Consider the following 19507-nt stretch of genomic DNA (forward strand, 5'->3'; position numbering starts at 1 on the left):
CACGGGTTTGGTTTTAGACTCATCAAGGTAAGCTACTTTAAATTAGGGGGAAGGGTTTTTAAAGATGGAGTTTGTACCTCAACTTCTACTTTTGATGGTTCATTAGGAATACTTTTCAACTCCATTACACTTTCCACCTCTATCATACTTTCTATCCTCATTGCTTGTTCAACCTTGATGGGTTGTGATGCTTCTTTGAGGACGCTATCTATCCTCATGGATTACTCTTAAGTGAGCTCTTTGTTGGATAGAGTGGCCTCAAGGAGATCTACTTCTAATACCCAATGTTTACCGTTGGCCTCACTTGCTTCCAAGGCCTCCAATGCTTCCAAAGGGTCTTTGAAGAGAGTAGAATTTGCTTTGTCCTCTACACAACAATCTATAAGGTCCATCTTGTAATGTAAACTAAGAGAAGAAGGTGAGAAATACCTTGAGGAAATGCTCTTCCCCAAGGCAAAGAAAGACACAACTAAAAGCAACAAATTACAACTCAATTGAATACCGTCCCCGGCAACGACGCCATTTTGATGGTACGTGTCGTTGTGAGCCCTCAAAAAATATTTATAGTCTCGACAAACTACCCTTAGTAGAGTGGTAAGTAAAAGTCGGATCCCAAGGGACGGGTATTAGATTAAGTTACCGATTGCAAGTAGCTATATCTTAAGGTGTCACAATTTAGTTTGGGTTGAGATGATTATCTAAACTACTAAGTAAAAGTAAAAGGAAACAAGCTAGCAAAGTAAAGTAATGGGAATGTAAACAATTGATAAAAGGCACTAGGGTGTCATGGGTTTATAAGGGAATCATGGAAAGATCATACAAACAAGTTTTATAGATGCAAGCAATGTAGTGGAATCAAGTTGGTGAAGATCTTACTATACCTAGGGAAACTTAGGTCCCGGAGCCGAGTCGGTCAAGACTGTACAACACCTACAAGTCGACTTGATTCTCCCTATTCATGGTAAGATATCATCAATGAGTCCTAAGAAGGTTTGGGTCCCGGAGCCGAGTCGGTCAAGACTGTACAACACCTACAATCGACTTAGTCATTCCTAATCAACTAAAATGCAAGGTCTAACAAGTCTTGAGTTGGTTTATATCTTACAAGCCTTGTTGAATGGATAAAAGATTCATGCTAGATTGTCAATCAATCAATTCATCAAACATGATGTATGCATAAGTTGAAACTACAACAAGCAAGCAATCTTATGAACTCATTAAGCAAATATCTTCTCCATAATTGATTCCCCTAATCCCCCATTAACCCTAGTTAAGAGACTACTCACTCATGATCATAGAAAGCATGCTAATAATGATGTCAAACGTATTAACGAACTTGAACATGATAGAAGAGCAAGATAATAAACAAGGATTAAGTAAAGAGTAAAGAAATGGTACCAACTTAGGATGACCAAAATTGAATGCAAAGAATAATAGAAGAAAACTTGATTGATGATGAAGAGTTGTCAATTCCTCAATAATCCCCCAATATAATCTTCAAATTACCCAACTAGATCTAAAGTTCTTGAACAATAATTAGGAAAGAATTAAGATGTAATTTAGCTAATTGATCTCTAATCTATTCTAATGACTTCATAATCATCTCTTAATATAATGGAGTATTTATACTAAGTACAGGTATTAGGGTAATTAAGGGCTTAAATGACGATTAAGTGCCTAAGAAGATGATTAACGCCTTGCATGTCCTTAAGGAGCCTCACGGCCTCCCTACATTAGACGCTCATGCTGCATAGGGAACCACCCGTCCTGCTTGTGGGACACTCGGGATGAGTATGGGAGGTCCGGATTGTGCTTCAGGACGCTCGGGCTGCTCTCAAGACGCCCGGATTATGGATCAGCATAGTTTCCTCTTCTTTAACTTCCTCAAGATCCGTGGGGATCACTGGGCGGTCGTGGGGGTCTTCATCATTACCCATTCTACTTGTTCTATCTACTTAGGTCTTTAGTATTGGTCTCCCCTTTGATGCTTGGCCATTAAATGCGATCAATTTAGCTCCGTCTTTCCTCCATAAATGCAAGGTTAGCACTCCTTCCCTACCAATGGCACAAAACCTCAAAGAAAATGCAAAGTAGGAAGCTAAAAGTAGAAACGACCCTAATATAAGCAAGAAAGCATATGAACGAGGCTAGTTCGAGAACTAAATGTGCGCACATATGAGTCACATCAACCTCTCAACACTGCAAAAAAATCCAAGAGTGTCAAACACTATCCTGGGGTAGTTTCAGGACTAGGTGGTACCTTAGATCCTACCCATGGTCTAGCTGCTGCTAGTATGGGGAATGTCCAGATATCCCCTACAAAGGTGGTTGTTCCAAGGGTAGTTGATTCTATAATACATCCAGTATGTCCTGCCTCTGTAGGTTTTAGTTCTACAAACTCAATTGCTTCCACTGTCTTAGTAAAAGATAAAGGGTCTTCTCATGGAGCTAAGTCAGCTGACCAGGTTCCTCCTGGGCCTCCTCCTGGGAATGGTCCACAATTACACTCTAGACCTCCTGATCAGAAAGATAAAGATTCCTTTGATCCACCTGTAACTTCTAATAGGTATCAGGTCATGTCTCAGGATGAGCTATCTCTGGAAGTTGGGTCAGAAGTTGTAGTTGGAGAGGCAAAACTAGGTGGTACCTCATATATGATTCAAGGGGAGGTTGATAACATTGGGAGGAATGTAGGCTTAGAAAGCTCCATGTCAGGCCATAGATCCTCCTTAAATGTATCATATCCTCTTGGTTCTATATCTGTAGAGCACTCAGAATGTTCTGACCTTATAATGGATACTCACTTGGACTATGTCCCTCCTGATAAACCTGTTCAATGAGGATTGCATCCTGGAATGTTAGAGGGTTCAATTGCTCTATTAACCATAGTGAGGTTAAGAATTTTCTATTGGCTAATAAAATTGATATCCCAAGTATACTTGAAACCGGGGTGAAAAGGAAAAAAGCAGAAAGAGTTATTAGGAATAATTCAGAAATTGGAATATTATTTGTAATTATGAAAAGCATCACAATGGTAGAACTTGGCTCTTATCTAACCCAAAAACAATCTTTATTAAAAACTCTACAGTTGAAGCCCAAATGATTTCTTGTAACGCCCATCACTATGAGACCTCAGTTGATTTTCAAATTAGTATGATCTATGGCAGTAATGATGTCATTGAAAGACACAACCTATGGGATAGCTTGAGGGCTTTATCTTCTAATGAACCTTGGATTGCCCTTGGGGACTTTAATGTTGTCCGGACTCCGGAAGAAAAACTAAGTTCCACTCCTCCTGTTCTTCAAGAGATGTTGGATTTTAACTCTTGTTTATCTTCCTGTCACCTGGATGATATTCATAGAACTAGTCATGACATGACCTGGACTAACAAACAAAATCCTCAATCTAGGGTTTGGTCTAAACTTGACAGGGACTTAGCAAATCCTAAATGGTTGGCCACCTTTTCTACTTCTCATACAGGTTTCTATAAGCCTGAGTTATCTGGCCATTCTCTAGTTGTGGTTAATATCTCTAATGATCTCACAGTGAATAAAAGGTTCAGCTTTCTTAACAGCTGGATTGCTCACCCTGAGTATGAAAATACTGTTAAGAAGGCATTGACTTCTAGTAAGCCTGGCAGTCCTATTTTCTGTTTATTTGAGAAGTTTAAGAATTTTAAACATGCTCTCACTCAGCTTCACAAAATAAACTTCACCAATATTTCAGACAGAGTTAAAGTGGCTAAAGCCAATCTAACTAGTTGTCAAGAGAAACTCTCATTAGCTCCTTTTTCTGAAGATCTTATTGAGAAGGAAATGAGAGTACTCACTAATTACAGTAAACTCAAGGATTCTGAATTGCAAATTATCCAGCAAAGAGCTAAAATCAAACATGTTCAAGATTCTAATAGTTGCTCTAAGTATTTCTTTGCTAAGATAGCTGAAAGGAAGCTGGTACGGTCGTTATGTACCAAAAATAATACCTAAATATAACTAACAGAAGCTAGTGATAAGTAGGGTCGATCTCCACAGGGAGGCAAGGTATCTATCTATAAGTCCGTCTATCTAAGTCACAAATGGGGGTTTTAAGTTTGGTTTTCTAAACTACTAACGGTTAAAGGGTAAGAGAAATAAAGCAAGAGCAATAAAGCAAGAAAATGATAGATAAGTGATCAGATAAAAGAGAGTATGTCAGGATTTCGGTTCACCATGGTAATTTATCAACTCAGTTATAAAAAGCCTAGACGATCTACTGTGAGAAGGGCAAGGGAAAGATCCTTCCGGTCCGCTATCCACCCTAGATTTCCACTAACTTAACTTCTGTCCTCATTAGGGTAGTCTACTGTTCATAGCAGGTCTGTTTATTCCAATCGTCTGATCCAGGAACAAAGTTAACCAAATTAATGTTATTTAGAAGCGTGCACTCAACTAAATATGTTACAATGATATTGCTATGGTGACAGATTCTCACATGTAAATCATCTAGTCTATTTACTACATCGTCTCAACACTACCATGGATCCCCTAATCCTAACATAAAGAGATTAGCTACTCATGTTCTTAATGCAATCAACAATAATAACAATAAGCATACTAATAAGAGACATAATGAATGAATAATAATAAAGCATAAACTAATTAAGAGAGCAATTAATGAAAGCAAACAAGGATTAAGATTAAGATTAAGAGTAAGGAGGGATTACAAAGTTTGAATCCGGAGAGAAAAGAGGCAGAAAAGTTTCAGCAGTAAATTAGAGCAAAGAACGTAATTAAGCAAAGTTAAAAAGTGTCGAAGTTCTTTTAGACCTAATAATCAATTCCTTATATAGGGAAGCAAAATTATTAACAAAATAAACCTAACACGGATTAGATAACTCGTGTAATCTAGCAAACTACTCGATCGAGTCCTTTCAGACAACTCGATCGAGGACTTCTTCAGCAAAACCATTCGATCGAGCACTTTAGGCTCTCGACCGAACTCTTCCATAAAAGCTCATTTCGATCGAGCATAGGGAACTACTCGATCGACCTCCCGCAGCTGCCAAACCACTCGATCGACCATCCAAAGCTCTCGATCGAGTGGAAATCCAATGAATCAGCCTTCAATTCGTCTGGCCAGCTTCCTATGACCTCCCTTCACGCATTCCGAGGTACGACTCTTGCTCTAAGATCTCCGTCTCCTTACAATGCATGCTAAATGGGACGAATAAGGGACGATTCCACTACTTTCGGGTCCGTTTCTGCAATTAAGACAAAACAAACCAAAGTAGCCAATTCGGGGCATTTTGCAATACAAAGCGATACAAATGACATAGAAATGCGTGCAATAAGAGGCTAAAAAGTCTATATAAATTGCACGTATCAGAAGCATCAACAAGTCATTTGAGCCATCAAGGATTCTCAGGGTAACATCCAACATGGGATTGACAAAGTAGGAAATGCATTTCAAGACTACTGCAAAACCTTAATGGGGACTAAAGTTAACACTATGTCTTTGGATCCTACTTTCCTTGGCTCTGAGTCTTGTCTTTCTCAAGCTGATCACGCCTTACTCATCAGAGCCATTACTAACCAGGATATCAAAGATGTTGTTTTCACCATTGATTCTAATAGTAGTCCTAGAATGGATGGGTTCTCATCTGGCTTCTTCAAATCTGTATGGCACATTATAGAGTAGGACTACTGTAGAGATGTCCATAGTTTCTTTAGGACTGGGAATATGGCTAAGTAGGCCAACACCACTCTTATTACTCCAATGCCTAAGAAACAAAATATTTCTTTTGTAATGGACTTCAGGCCAATCTCTTGTTGCACTGTATTTTACAAAACAATTAGAAAAATCTTGTCCAACAGACTTCAAGTTATTCTCCCTTCTCTTATTGGGGAAGAACAAGCTGGTTTCGTTAAAGGTAGGAATATATTTGAAAATATCATGTTATCCCAAGCTCTGGTTAAAGGATATAGTAGAAAAAATATATCCCCTAGGTGTCTAATCAAAGTAGACATCAAAAAAGGTTTTGACTATTTTCAATGGGACTTCATTGATAATATGCTTCAGGTATATGGCTTTCCTGCTCAATTCAGAAATTGGATTATGGGCTGCATAAATAGCACCTGGTTTTCGTTGAAAATTAATGGAGGGATTTCTGGATTCTTTAAAGGCCATAGTGGGGTAAGGCAAGGTGACCCTTTATCCCCTTAATTGTTTGTACTTAGTATGGAAATTCTTTCCAAAATCCTTAGAAAAGTTTGTAAGGAAAACCAAGTATCATATCACCCTAAATGCAGCAGACTGAATCTCACTCACCTCATTTTTGCGGATGATCTTATGATCTTTATGAGAGGAGATTGGTCCTCTGTTCATGCCATTAAGATTGCTCTGGACAACTTTGGTAAACACTCTGGACTGCATGCCAGCCAATGCTGAGAAAACTAGCATTTATTTTGGAGGTGTGTCTCCTGATGTTATGCAGAGTATTGTTCAAGATACAGGTTACCCTATTGGCACTTTTCCATTTAGATACTTGGGAGTTCCACTGAACACATCTAGGATTACTACCAGTATGTATGATCAGCTCATTACTAAGGTTCAAAGATCTGTTCAACATTGGTCTTCTCAACTCCCTTTCCCATGCTGGCAAAATTAAGTTAATTAACAGTCATTTTTGGTTTGCGAAATTACCGGGGTGCTAGTATTCTCCTTCCCCTTGATGTTGTTCATACCTTGGACATAATCTGCAAAAATTTCTTCTGGGGGATCCTTGATAAAGGGAGAAAGATGGTTTTTAAAATCTAGCAACACATATGTTCTCCTTGGTATGCTAGTGGGTTTCAGGGGCGGCCCATAGACTGTTCAATTCGGTCCTCTGAACAGGGGACCAACATGATAAGGGCCCCAAAAAATTACAACTTGCCTTCAACAGTTAAAAGAAAAAAAAACGATGAAAGCAAAGCCACACTGATACCCATGGCATTGGGCTAATAACTTACAGTAAAGCCCAAATCAATACTCACATCAACAACTCCCAAAACTTTGAAATAATGATCCTCTTACTCATTTCCCAAAAATAATTAATGAATTTCACCGATTAAAAATAACTACTCTACTGTTTTTCTTTCTTCTTCATAGTTCATACTACTCCTATCAATTATCATGACTCATGAGTAAGCTCTGATCTTTTCCTGAACATATATTATGTATATATTTGAATAAAAAAACTATTATGTATATTCACTGATTTTATTTTAGGTATCGTTATATGATGATTAAATGTTTAATTTTTACCCAAAACTAAATTTTAGATTGGTTTTATTATGATGAGATCTATTCATATACATGTGAATTGGGGCCCCAATTTTACATTTCGAACAGGGCCACCAAAATTCAAGGGCCGCCCCTGGTGGGTTTAATATCAAATCCCTCCATGACTGGAATCAGTCTCTTCTCCTCAAATGGATTTGGAAGCTTTCTAACAGTCCTGATAGCTTATAGGCAAAATGACATTCTCTTTATTTCCTGAAGAATCAGTGCATATGGTCTATCAATTCTAAAACCCATTTTTCTTCTAGTTTTAAGAATATCCTGAAAGCAAGGGATAGACATATTGATAGAGCTGGTTCCATTCATCAAGCTCGGCAACTTATTTCAAGTTGGAATAAAGGGCAGAAATTATTACTTAGTGAGGTATATCAGTATCTCAGGAATGTTGCTCCAGTAGGGTATTGGGTTAATGGTTGTAATCACTCTGTTATTATCCCTTGTCATAAGATTACTTGATTTATGGCTGCTCAATCCCAGCTTGCTACCCTGGATAACATAAAAACTAGAGGATTCAGTCTTGCCAATAGTGCTCTTTGTGTAGGGAGAGTAAACTTTGTCTTTTGTCTTTAACACATAATCACAACTAATCGGGGGTTTACTAGTCACCATGGTGTTCTAGTCTCCGGGAGCTGCCGTAGTAGAGGATATGGGGTGGCCAAGCAGACGCAGGATGGACTGGAGATCTGGAGGACGCCATCGTTATTACCCACAGAGAATTAGGGAAAGAAATCACTACAATCAATGGAGACAAAGGGGAGGATCCAGAAGTAGATCACGAGAGATTAAAGAATGGAGACAGAAAGACGAAGTAATTACAATATTTCTGGATAATTTAGATCCGAGAACTTCAGTTGAAACGATTAAGGAGCTGTTTGCGCCATTTGGGGAGGTGAATGACGTTTACATATCTAGGAGAAAAAGGGGAACAAATCCGAACCAATTTGGGTTTGTAAAGATGATAGGACCATCAAGAGCTTTTAGGGCTATTCGGAGTCTGAGGGGAAAATGGATTTACAATTCCAAACTCTTTATTAGAGAAGCAAGATTCAAAAAGGGGATGAAGAACCTTGGTGGGAGAAAGGGTAATAGTGTATCAGGTGGGGAAAGGCGGGCTAGCAGTAAGCAGCAGAGAGTATCAGAGAATGATTTCAAACCAATTGAAGAGGAGAAATTCATTAAAGCCCAAGTTAATCCGACTATCCTTGAGGAATTGGAAAGAAGCCTAATTGGTGAATGCGAAGAGCCGAGGTCGGTGGAGGTCCTTTCTCAAACCTTGACATCTCAATGGTTATCAATATCTAAGGTACGAGATATGGGCCCTTATAAGTTTATTGTTACGTTTTCAAGTAAGGATGATATGGAGTTTGCTATTGAAACGAAAAATCCCCTCCTTATGCAACATTTTAGCCAAATTAGGCCATGGGACATTTACCAACAGGGGGATACCAGGAGAATTTGGGTAGAAGTAATGGGTATCCCGCCCCAAGTGTGGTCAAGAGAGACGTGCGTGAAGATTGCTTCTAAATATGGGGAGCTAGTTTGTTTAGACTCTAACTCTGAGATACCTGACAGTTTTGTATCATGTAGAATGATGATTGATACAAACATCATGTCCTATATTTCTGAGGTTTTATATGTTAGCATTGAGGAGCAATGTATTGGCAAGTCCATATATGTAAGGGAAGGCTCTAATCTTACTACCTGCTACATAAAACCCCCGCGTGACAAGATTGTTTCATCCTCGTTCCAGTGGGATGATACCCTGTCAAGTAGAAATGTTAATACAATTGTTTCTAATGAGGGTGGAGGTGCCCCTGGGGAGGAGCATGTGGCAGTCAGTGGTGGTGGTCTTCAAGGTTCCCCTACCAGGGATTGTAGTGCAGGAACCGAAGAGTCATCTACCCATATTGGTAATGTAATGTATGATATTAATGAGGAGAAAGAATTAATTGCTAACTGTAAACCCAATGCAAACATTGAAAACTCTTTTGTCAACTTGAGTAGTGAAGAGGACTGCCCCCCCGGCTTCCAGAAAATTAATAGAAATAAAGGCAAGAAACGAAGAGACAACCACCAACTGATAAAATACAATAATACTGGTGGAAGGAAAAAGCAGGGGAAGTCAAGAGCCAGAAATCAGCGCTTAGTAAATGAGATTACTAATGATGTGGAACTGAATGCAACTGATAGCATAGAGTCGTGGTCTGAGGATGACTATGAATCTGATCCAGTGCTGGAAGCTCGAAAGACAAGGGAGTTAGGAGTATTGCTGGGTTTTGGTGGGGGTAGGAGACTTAGTATTGAGGAGCTATTAAATTAAAAGTTTCTAAGATGAGGTGTGTTGCTTGGAATATAAGGGGCATTAGGAGTCGAGGAAAATCTACAGCTATAAAGAAAGTGGTATCTGAAAAACAATTGCACGTTTGCGGTCTAGTTGAAACTAAGCACAACTCATCAGTTGATAGGAGTATTAGAAGTTGGTGGAGCAACACTAATGTGGAGTTTATGGAGGTGAGGTCTGAGGATAGAGGTGGTGGCCTTATACTTATGTGGGATGCCAATAGTCTAAGGCGAGTGAGTGGAGTGTGTGGGGACAGATGGATTATGATATCTGGAAGTTTTGGTGATTTGGAGACTCAAGTTTCAATTATCCTTGTGTATTGTCCTTGCAGTACTGAAAGTAGGAGGAGAGTTTTGGAAGAGTTGATTGGGGTTAAAAGGCAGTGTAATGGGCCTGCTCTACTATTTGGAGATTTCAATGAAATTCTGAACCCGGATGAAAGACTAAGGCAGCAACATATAACTTCGGGTATGGAGGAATTTGATAATTGGGTTAGTAACATGGAGCTGATTGTTTTGCCCCTTATTGAGCGGAAGTTCACATGGTCTAATTGCCGGTCTGCTAGTCAAATAGATAAGGCGTTTGTTACCAGCTTTGGGGAAATATGAATGATGGGCGGCCTGCCCCTCTGATAAGTTGGAGCATTATTCAAAGACCGCGGAGTTTAGGGGGCCTTGGTGTTGGTGATTTAGAAATAAAGAATGCGAGTCTATTATTTAAATGGTGGTGGCGATTCTCCCAGGAACACCATTCGTTATGGAAGAGAATTATTTGCTCAATTCATGATTTAAACCCTGAGGGCGTCTTTTGGAGTGGTGATAGAGAAGCTAAGTACGGGGTTTGGAAGACAGTTTGCAGTATTAACGGTTGGGATGTACACATTGAGAAGATTACAAAACAAGGTGTGAAGGTAAAGGTTGGTAATGGTGGTAGCCTGAAGTTCTGGGATGACCCTTGGATAGGTGATGTTACACTTAAAGACTCGTTTCCCAGGTTGTTCACTGCTTCAACTCAGAAATTGAGCAAGGTATCGGAGATGGGGTCCTGGCAGGGTGAGGAGTGGGTGTGGCACTTGCATTGGAGACGAAATCTATTTCAATGGGAGTTGCAGCTAGCAGATAGTCTCCGGCTACTAATTGATGGTTTCACGCCAGTACGAGACAAAGCTGATATGTATATATGGTCTCTTGACAAATCGGGTACGTTCACTGCTAATTCTTTTATGAAAGCTTTTTATGATATGAAATACAAGGAGGATAATAGTAAGCCTTGGTTCCGTCATGTCTGGAAAGGGCTCGCTCCCCCACGGTATGAAATAATGTTGTGGGCAATACTGTGGAAAAGACTAAATACAAAGGATAGGATACTCAAGTGGAAAGCTTTGACACTACAAGAAAAACTAAAACAGGCGACCGAAATTTGGCGACTGATATATTTAGTCGCCAAATTGGCGACTGATTTTCAAATTGGCGACTGAAATCAGTCGCCAATTTGGCGACTGTCTTTTTTAAAAAGGGAATCAAACTTGGCGACCGAGATTTTAAATTTGGCGACTGATTTATGTGTAGTCGCCAATTTGGCGACTGAAATTCAGTCGCCAAAATGAATTTCAGTCGCCAATTTTTTTAGTAGAAACCAGGCTGTCATTTTTTAAAAAGGGAATCAATTTGGCGACCGAGTTTTAAAATTTGGCGACTGATATATGTGTAGTCGCCAAATTTGGCGACTGAAATTCAGTCGCCAAATGGCTTTTCAGTCGCCAAATTTTTTTATAGAAAAACGGAACTCCTCTCTCCTGCTTTACTCTTTCGAAACAAAAAAAAAAAAGAAGAGAGGAAAGCAGCGGGCGATTAAGGCGACGACAACAACCACACAACCACACCACCACTTCCACCACCGTGACCACCGTTCTCATTGCCTCCATCACTCTCTTTAATTAGGTTAGTTTTTTTTTGTTTAATTTCAGTTTAATTAGTTTAATTTGTTAGATTAATTTGTAGTTAGTTTGATTAATTTGTGGTTAGTTTGTTAGATTTATTTGTAGTTAGTATGTTAGATTAATTTGTAGTTAGATTTAGTTTAATTTGTGTTTGAATTAAAAGGGAGTGATTAAGGGGGTTTGTGTTTAGGTTTAGGGTTATGGGTGGGGGTTTGGTCGGCCGTGGGTGTCGGTGGGGGAAGGGTGGCGGTGGGGGAAGGGTGGCGGTGGTCCGTCTCATTATTATTATTATTAGTATTAGTATTAGTATTATTATTAGTATTAGTATTATTATTATTATTATTGTTATTATTATTGGTATTAGTATTATTATTATTATTAGTATTATTATTATTGTTATTATTATTATTATTATTATTATTATTATTATTATTATTATTATTATTATTATTACTAATTAAACCGCCTTATTATTATTAATATTAAGCTAAGTGAAACCGTCTATTGCATTAATGGAAATAGCTAAGTGGAACCGTCTTTTGGATTAAGAGAAATTATCTATTAGCTAAGTAGAACCTTCTTTAGGACTTGATTTTGATAAATTTAGTTTGATAATTCATGTTATTGATGAATTGAGGTAGAATAACCTTGTTATTTTTGTTTTTCTTTTCTCTTTTCAGGGTTGTCACATGCTGTTTTGCTAGGCACCACCGCACGTGTAGTTGTTGCTTCTTGTTTTCTTTTCATTTTTGCTTTTACTTGATTAGGTAACCTCCTCTTACCAGTTACTTTTTAAATTTACTAATTTTAGTTCAAATTATGTTACGGACTTTAGGATAGAAGCCTTTACTATGTGGTTGAATTGGGCTATTGATTGACTTAATTAATTTAGTACTTGATTGTGTTGTTGTTTGATTTGATGTTGACTTAGTACCCGTTCAAGAATTACTCATTAGGAGTAATTCTTGAATAGTCCCCATTTTGGGACTGTCTTTGTACGTTTCAAGTCATTTAGGTAGTAAACACGTACTTGTGATTTATTAATGAGGAATGAGTTTGGTGGCGATCCCTTTAATGTTCTCCGAATACATGTATATGTGTATTTGGAGAATCAAGGGAATTTGCCGAATTTTTTCCTCATTAATAAATTACAAGTGTGTTTGCTAGTGACTTGAAACGTACATTGACGGGTTTAGGTTGGAGTGATAAGGACCCCATTCGAAGATGGATTACTTATTGACAATATTTATATATTGTTTTCATATGTTTATTATATAATGTGGAGTATAATGTTTAAATTTTGTATTTAATATTATTGTTATTATTTAAAAATGTTTAAATTTCTTTGGGGTCTTCTTTAGATTAAAATGAAGAGATTGGAACGTTCATGGATGTATGAAGGAAGATTAGACCATTGCAATAAGAAAAGACGTCCTACCGCTAGATTTATAAAGGGTGTTAGCGAGTTTATTGAATTTGCTAAACAACAAGATGAATATGACTTGGTAGACAAAAAACTTAGGTGCCCTTGTGCCAAATGCAAAAACCTGAAATACCAGCTTGACATTGTAGTAGAAGAACATCTCATTATAAACGGGTTTAAGCCAAATTATTACAATTGGATTTCACATGGAGAAGGATATTCTCCAATTCATGAACAAACTCACACCCAACAAATACAAAATGATGAGAACCCATATAGAGAGATGGTTGTTGATGCTATGGATTCCACTATTTTTAATAGTGATGACCATACAACTATTTCTGAAGAACAACCGCCACACCCACAAGCAAAAGCCTTTCTTGACATGTTAAAAGCCTCAGAAAAACCCTTGTATGAAGGAAGCGGAATGACATTGTTACAAGCCGCTTCTAGGCTAATTACCTTGAAATGTGAGTTCAATATGCCATTTGTTGCTGTTGATGGCATTGCCTCGTTCCTTGAGGAATCTTTCCCCGATGATAATATCATGACCCGAAGTTTCTATACTACCAAAAAAGTAGTTAAAGGTCTTGATTACCGCATGAAAAGATTGATGCATGTCTGAAGGATGTATGCTATTTTGGAAAGATGATGCTTTGCTTGACAAATGTAAAGATTGTGGGGCGGATAGATATGAGACAAGTGAAGGAGATACGGTTTTGGTGTTGAAAAAAGGCAACGGTAGTAAGAGGGCCAAAAAGAGTAAGAAACCAATAGCATGTAACCAATTGTTTTACTTTCCTCTCGCACCAAGACTTCAAAGAATCTATGCCACCAAAAACATTGCCGAACAAATGAGATGGCACAAAGAAAACCCACGTGCTCTGGGGAAGATGAGTCATCCTAGTGATGGGGAAGAATGGAAACGATTTGATCGGATGTATCCCTGATTTTGCCAAGGAACCCCGCAATGTACGACTTGGCTTGTGTACGGATGGATTTGATCCTTTCGGTAATTTTGGGAGGAAGTATTCTTGTTGGCCCGTTATGGTCACACCATACAACTTACCACCTTGGTTATGTATGAAAAGACCATTTATCTTCTTGTCACTTATTGTTCCGGACCAAAAAGCCCGAAACGTAATTTGGATGTTTATTTACAACCATTGGTGGAGGAGTTGAAATATTTGTGGGAAGTTGGGGTGGAAACTTATGATGTGTCTAAAAAACAAAATTTTCAACTTAAAGCTTCCCTTTTGTGGACAATAAATGATTTTCCCGCCTATGGTATGCTATCTGGGTGGACTACACAAGGACAAAAAGCATGTCCTTGTTGCATGGAGGAAAGTAAAGCATTTTGGCTTCCCAATAGCAAGAAAATAAGCTGGTTTGATTGTCATAGATGCTTCTTACGAGAGGGAAATCCACATAGGAAGAACAAGAAAGCTTTCACAAAAGGTAAAGAGGTGCTTGATGCCCCTCCGAAACGAGTGCCTGGGGATGAGATATGGAAGACGGTATGTGATTTACCATCCCCTATTGATGGTACCGAGGAAGAATTTAAAGAATTGAAAAAGCAGAAAAACGGTTGGTTTAAAAGAAGTATTCTTTGGGACCTTCCTTATTGGAAGACAATGTTGATAAGATATAATTTGGATGTAATGCACATAGAAAAGAATTTCTTTGAGCAACTAATTGACATGATCATGGATGTAGAAGGTGAAAAATGTGATAGCATTGCTTCTAGAAAAGATTTGCAGAAATTTTGTCATCGTCCCAAATTACACATTCGCGGCGACGGGTCTAAGCCAACATCCATTTTCACTCTCGACAAAGCTAAGAGAAAAGTATTGTGTGAGTGGTTACAAAATTTGAAGTTTCCTGATGGGTATGCATCAGATTTTAGTCGATGTGTTGATCTTAAGAAGTTGAAGTTGCAAGGCTTGAAAAGTCATGATTGTCATGTATTCATGGAGCGATTATTACCCGTTGCTTTGAAACACCTCGTGCCGACAAACGTTTGGAATGCAGTTGTTGAGATTAGTCAATTCTTCCGAGATTTATGTGCCTCTTCAATATGTGTTGATGACATGATTCGTCTGGAAGAGCAAATACCACAGATATTGTGTAAGCTTGAAATGATCTTTCCTCCTGCATTTTTTAACTCCATGGAGCATCTATCGGTTCATTTGCCATATGAAGCCAAAGTTGGGGGACCCGTCCAATATAGGTGGATGTATCCATTTGAAAGGTAATTAAGATAATCTAGCTACTTTTAAATTAAAATTAATAATAATAACTAATCTATTTATTATATGTTAACTTTATTATTAATAAAACTCATCATTAACTTTTATAGGTTTCTTAATCATTTGAAGAAAAAAATTGGTAATAAAGCTAGGGTGGAAGGTTCTATATGCAATGCTTATTTAACGGAAGAGATTGCAAACTTTTGTTCTCTTTACTTTGAAAAACATATAGAAACCAAAGCAAAAAACTTGAATGTTGAGAAACCGGATGAAGTAGACAAAGGCACGGTCACAAGTTGATACAACTTTTTTCCAAGAAGAAAACGTTTCAAATGAAACGCTTTTGTCTCCACCCGATGAAATCAACTATGAGCATGAGAATAAAGATGGTGAAGACATGGAAGAGGAAGAATTTTATGATGTGGAAGAGAGACTCACGGGGAGGATGAGGCGGAGGAGGAGGAGGAGAGAAGGGAAGAAGAGGAGGAGAGGAGGGGGGAAGATGAGGTGAGGAGGAGAAGGGAGGAGGAGAAAAGGAGGAAGGACGAGGGGTTTGGAGATGAAGATGATTATGATGATGATGATGACGATGAGGAAGAGGATGAGGATGAGGACGAGGGGTTTGAAGATGAAGATGATTAAATTGGTATAATTTTGTATTCCTCAAGAGTAAATTATTAAAATTTAGAAGTCTGTATAATTTTCATTTATCATTATTTGTGTTAATTTTTATTTGTATTATCGCAGATGATTTGGAGCAGTCGAGGTAGGAAGCGTGGAGGCGGCTCGGGAGGAGGAGGACAGAGTACGCGTCCGGAGCAGGAGGAGGAGTTTGTGCAGGAGGATCCGATGCGCATGCAGACGGTGACGGTGAGGAGGCGACGGTACCGACGAGCCACCACGGGTGCCGATACGGTACACTTCGGATCATAAGATGATTCTTGAGCCGGCGGGATTATGGTAAGTTTTATTCTTTATTAGTCTACTATTTTTTTTTTTTTTTTTTTTTTTTTTTTTTTTTTTAAAATAATAATTGTTTGTAATTTTACATGTTCAAAATAAATGCAGGTTTATGGACGATTGCGTGGTACGAGGTGTCACGAAAAGCACGAAGACTAATTTCGTGGGTCCAATTCCTACATCGTGGACACAAGCTTCTCATGCACAAAGAGATGCGTGGTTCAATAACTTTCGGGTATATATTTTCCGTAATTCTTTGTTTTAATAACCAAGGTTATACTTTTATAAATACTAATATGAAATTTTGTCGCTTTTTTTTTGTAGCAAGCATTTGCTTGGTCACCGTCTCAAGAACGGAATGTCCGTATCAGGTACGAGGAAGTCGGTACTCGACGATATCGGGACGTGATTTGGAAGGTAGTTAGGCGCCCAAAGGAACCAGACCACATGAAAGGTATTTAATTAACTTGTTTTGTTATTTGTATTAATTAGTATATACTCTCTTATATTATAAATAATATCAGTAACTTATTAGTTATGATTTCATATGTGTAATTGCAGGTGACAAGTATGAAGGCTTAATAAAGCATACCAAAACTCCCGCTTTTCAGAAGAAGTCTAAGCAAGCATCCCTCAACAAAAGAGGAGGAAAGGAAGACGCCGTGAACGAGCCTACTCATTACGCGGGTTCACGATCGTTCTGGAATCGTATGTTGGGGGTAAGTTTGTCTATTATTTCACACTTTTTTTTTGTTTTCAATGCAACATGTTTATTTTATGTTAGATTTTTTGTTGATTTTCTAACATGTATGTTTTTTTTTTCATTCAGAGAGGAAAGAAGAAGTCACGGCCCGATTGCGACGGTTTAATCAAGCTGTTTTTCGGACACGCATTCCGGGTTGACCACAAAGGGGTTAGAACTTGGACTAAGCCAAAAGACAAGCAATTATATGTAAGTTTCCGTAACACTTAATTTTTGTTAATTTACTCTCTGTTAAAATGTCGTATATAAGGTGGTTACCATATTAACTTACAACCATTTGTTTAATATTGTAGGAAGCATTTGAACAAGAAAAAGCCGCCAATCCGTAAACTCCTCAGGATAATGACATATGGTATAAGTTGGTGGATGGCTTCAAGAAAGGGCACGTGTATGGTACCGGAAGTTCAACACCGGCTTTCTATGAGAAAAAGCGTAGGAGATCGACTTCAACAATTCCCAAGAACACGTATCAACCGGGAATTATTAATCAACTTCAAGGTCAAATAAGAGAGCGTGATGAACGTGATGCCAAACGTGATGAAGAATTGCGCCAAATGAAGGAAAGAATGGCAATGTTTGAGACTTGGTGGCAAGGTTGTAACCGGACTGGACCCAACTACGATCCAAATGATCCGCATGGTCCACATGGGGGGAGTGGAGCCGGTGTTGGCTTCCAAGTAAGATGATTGGGAGGTTAGCTTAGCTTGTAAGACTTGAACATTTAGACTTGAACATTTAGAATAGCTTAGCTTGTAAAACTTTCATTTTCAATATATGAAATGAAGTTTGAGAAATTGGGAGGTGTTGGGTTGAAATGTATGGTGTTGTGTGTGTTGAAATGGGATGTATGGTGTTGTAGAACATCGGTTTGTATGCAGGTTGTAAATTTTTGGCTAGCAATGAAAACGAAAAAAACCACCAAAACATACAGTGGTTTTGGCGACTGATTTGTGATTTGGCGACTGCAATTCAGTCGCCAAATTGGCGACTGATTAAAGGTAGTCGCCAATTTGGCGACTGAATTGCAGTCGCTAAATCCCAATTCAGTCGCCAAATTTGGTCAGCCAAACTGGCTACGTCACCCAAAAAAGGCGACTGAGTTGGCATTTGGCGACTGCTATTCAGTCGCCAAATTGGCGACTACCTTTAATCAGTCGCCAATTTGGCGACTACCCAATCAGTCGCCATTTTTGGTATTTGGCGACTGATTTGGCAGTCGCCAAATTTGGCGACCGACTTTAGTCGCCAAAGCTAGAAAAGGCGACTAAGGTCCGCGACTGACGTTTGGCGACTGATTTCAGTCGCCAAATTGATTTTGGCGACTGATTTCAGTCGCCAAAATCAGTCGCCTGTTTTAATTCTTTTTGTAGTGTGAGTGCGGCCGAGGTAACTTGTGTATTTTGTGGGACGTGCCTGGAAACAATTAACCATGTTTTCCTCCATTGTAAGTTCTCGTGGGAACTCTGGAATGAGGTTTGTGCAGATTGGGGGTTGGACTGGGTTTGGCCTTTGGAAATTGATGAGGCATTTTTAGTTTGGAATAACTCGCACCTGAAAGGTTTTGAGAGAAAAGTTTGGGACGCTTTTTTCATTGCGGTCGTTACTAGTCTTTGGGAATTGAGGAACACGATTATTTTTGAACAAAAAACCCCTGACTGGCCGCATATGAAGGAGAAGATCATCCTGAGAGTTGGTTTTTGGAGTAAGGCCTGGAAGGAGAGACTGCCATATTCCGTTGAGGATTGGATTTGCAATTGGAAAGTCATCCGCACTTAGAAGGAGAAGAGGAGGCAAATTAGAGTTTAATACTTGTTCTTTTCGTTTCTTTGGTGTTTAACAGTTTGTTTGTACTATTTTGTGGTTTTTGTTCCTCGGCTCTACTCTCTGTAGGTCGGATTTATCAAAAAAAAAAAAATAGTGCTCTTTGTGTGTTGCACATGAGGAATCCTATCCTCACTTGTTCTTCAATTGTCCTTTTTCTTCTAGTTATTTGGAATTTCATTCTATCCTGGATGGGGATTCAAAGACCTCACACAGAACTTGTCACTGAATTGGAGTGCATACACAGGATAGGAGGTAAGCACCATTGGAAAACCATCTGGTTTCAAGTCTCCCTTGCTGCCACAGGCACCAGATTTGGAGAAAACGTAATAATAGGATCTTCAATAACAAAATGGACAGCATTACCACTGTCGAAAGGAGAATTCAGTACTTGGTGGCCATTCGGATGTTCATGAAAATCAAAGCTAAGGATCAGCCAAAGATCATAGGAAACTTATGTGTACTTAATTGACTTTGGCCTATTTCAGGCTATAGTTAGCAGGATAGTATCCTGTTTGTTTGCTAGTGTGCTTGTTTTGCAATTGTAATTTCTTTTCTATTGAAATGAAATGACAACTTTTTGCAAAAAAAAAAAATAATAAATAAGTTGTATGTAATTTCTATGCTACTAAATCGAATAGCTTACCTGTAACGTCTGGGACATTATAAGTTATTTTTCTCCTACTGTCA

At 38.6% G+C, this 19507-nt stretch overlaps 1 protein-coding gene and 1 long non-coding RNA gene across 2 annotated transcripts; both read left to right on the forward strand.

The window, feature by feature from the left end:
* Positions 1-9652: 9652 nt before the first annotated feature.
* LOC141613516 (uncharacterized) lies at positions 9653-10270 on the forward strand. The gene has a single exon (XM_074432255.1). The coding sequence runs from the start codon at positions 9653-9655 to the stop codon at positions 10268-10270; it is 618 nt and encodes a 205-aa protein (XP_074288356.1).
* Positions 10271-16157: 5887 nt separating this feature from the next.
* Positions 16158-17068, forward strand: LOC141614913 (uncharacterized). Its single transcript, XR_012529460.1, has 4 exons — positions 16158-16233; positions 16342-16468; positions 16558-16687; positions 16795-17068. It is a non-coding gene; the product is annotated as an uncharacterized LOC141614913 (long non-coding RNA).
* Positions 17069-19507: the final 2439 nt, after the last annotated feature.

The sequence above is a fragment of the Silene latifolia genome, chromosome 11 (assembly GCF_048544455.1).
Source record: "Silene latifolia isolate original U9 population chromosome 11, ASM4854445v1, whole genome shotgun sequence".
Taxonomy (NCBI): Eukaryota; Viridiplantae; Streptophyta; class Magnoliopsida; order Caryophyllales; family Caryophyllaceae; genus Silene; species Silene latifolia.

Coding starts and splice junctions, on each gene's coding strand:
- LOC141613516 (XM_074432255.1), top strand. CDS start 9,653: ATGAGGTGTGTTGCTTGGAATATAAGGGGCATTAGGAGTCGAGGAAAA.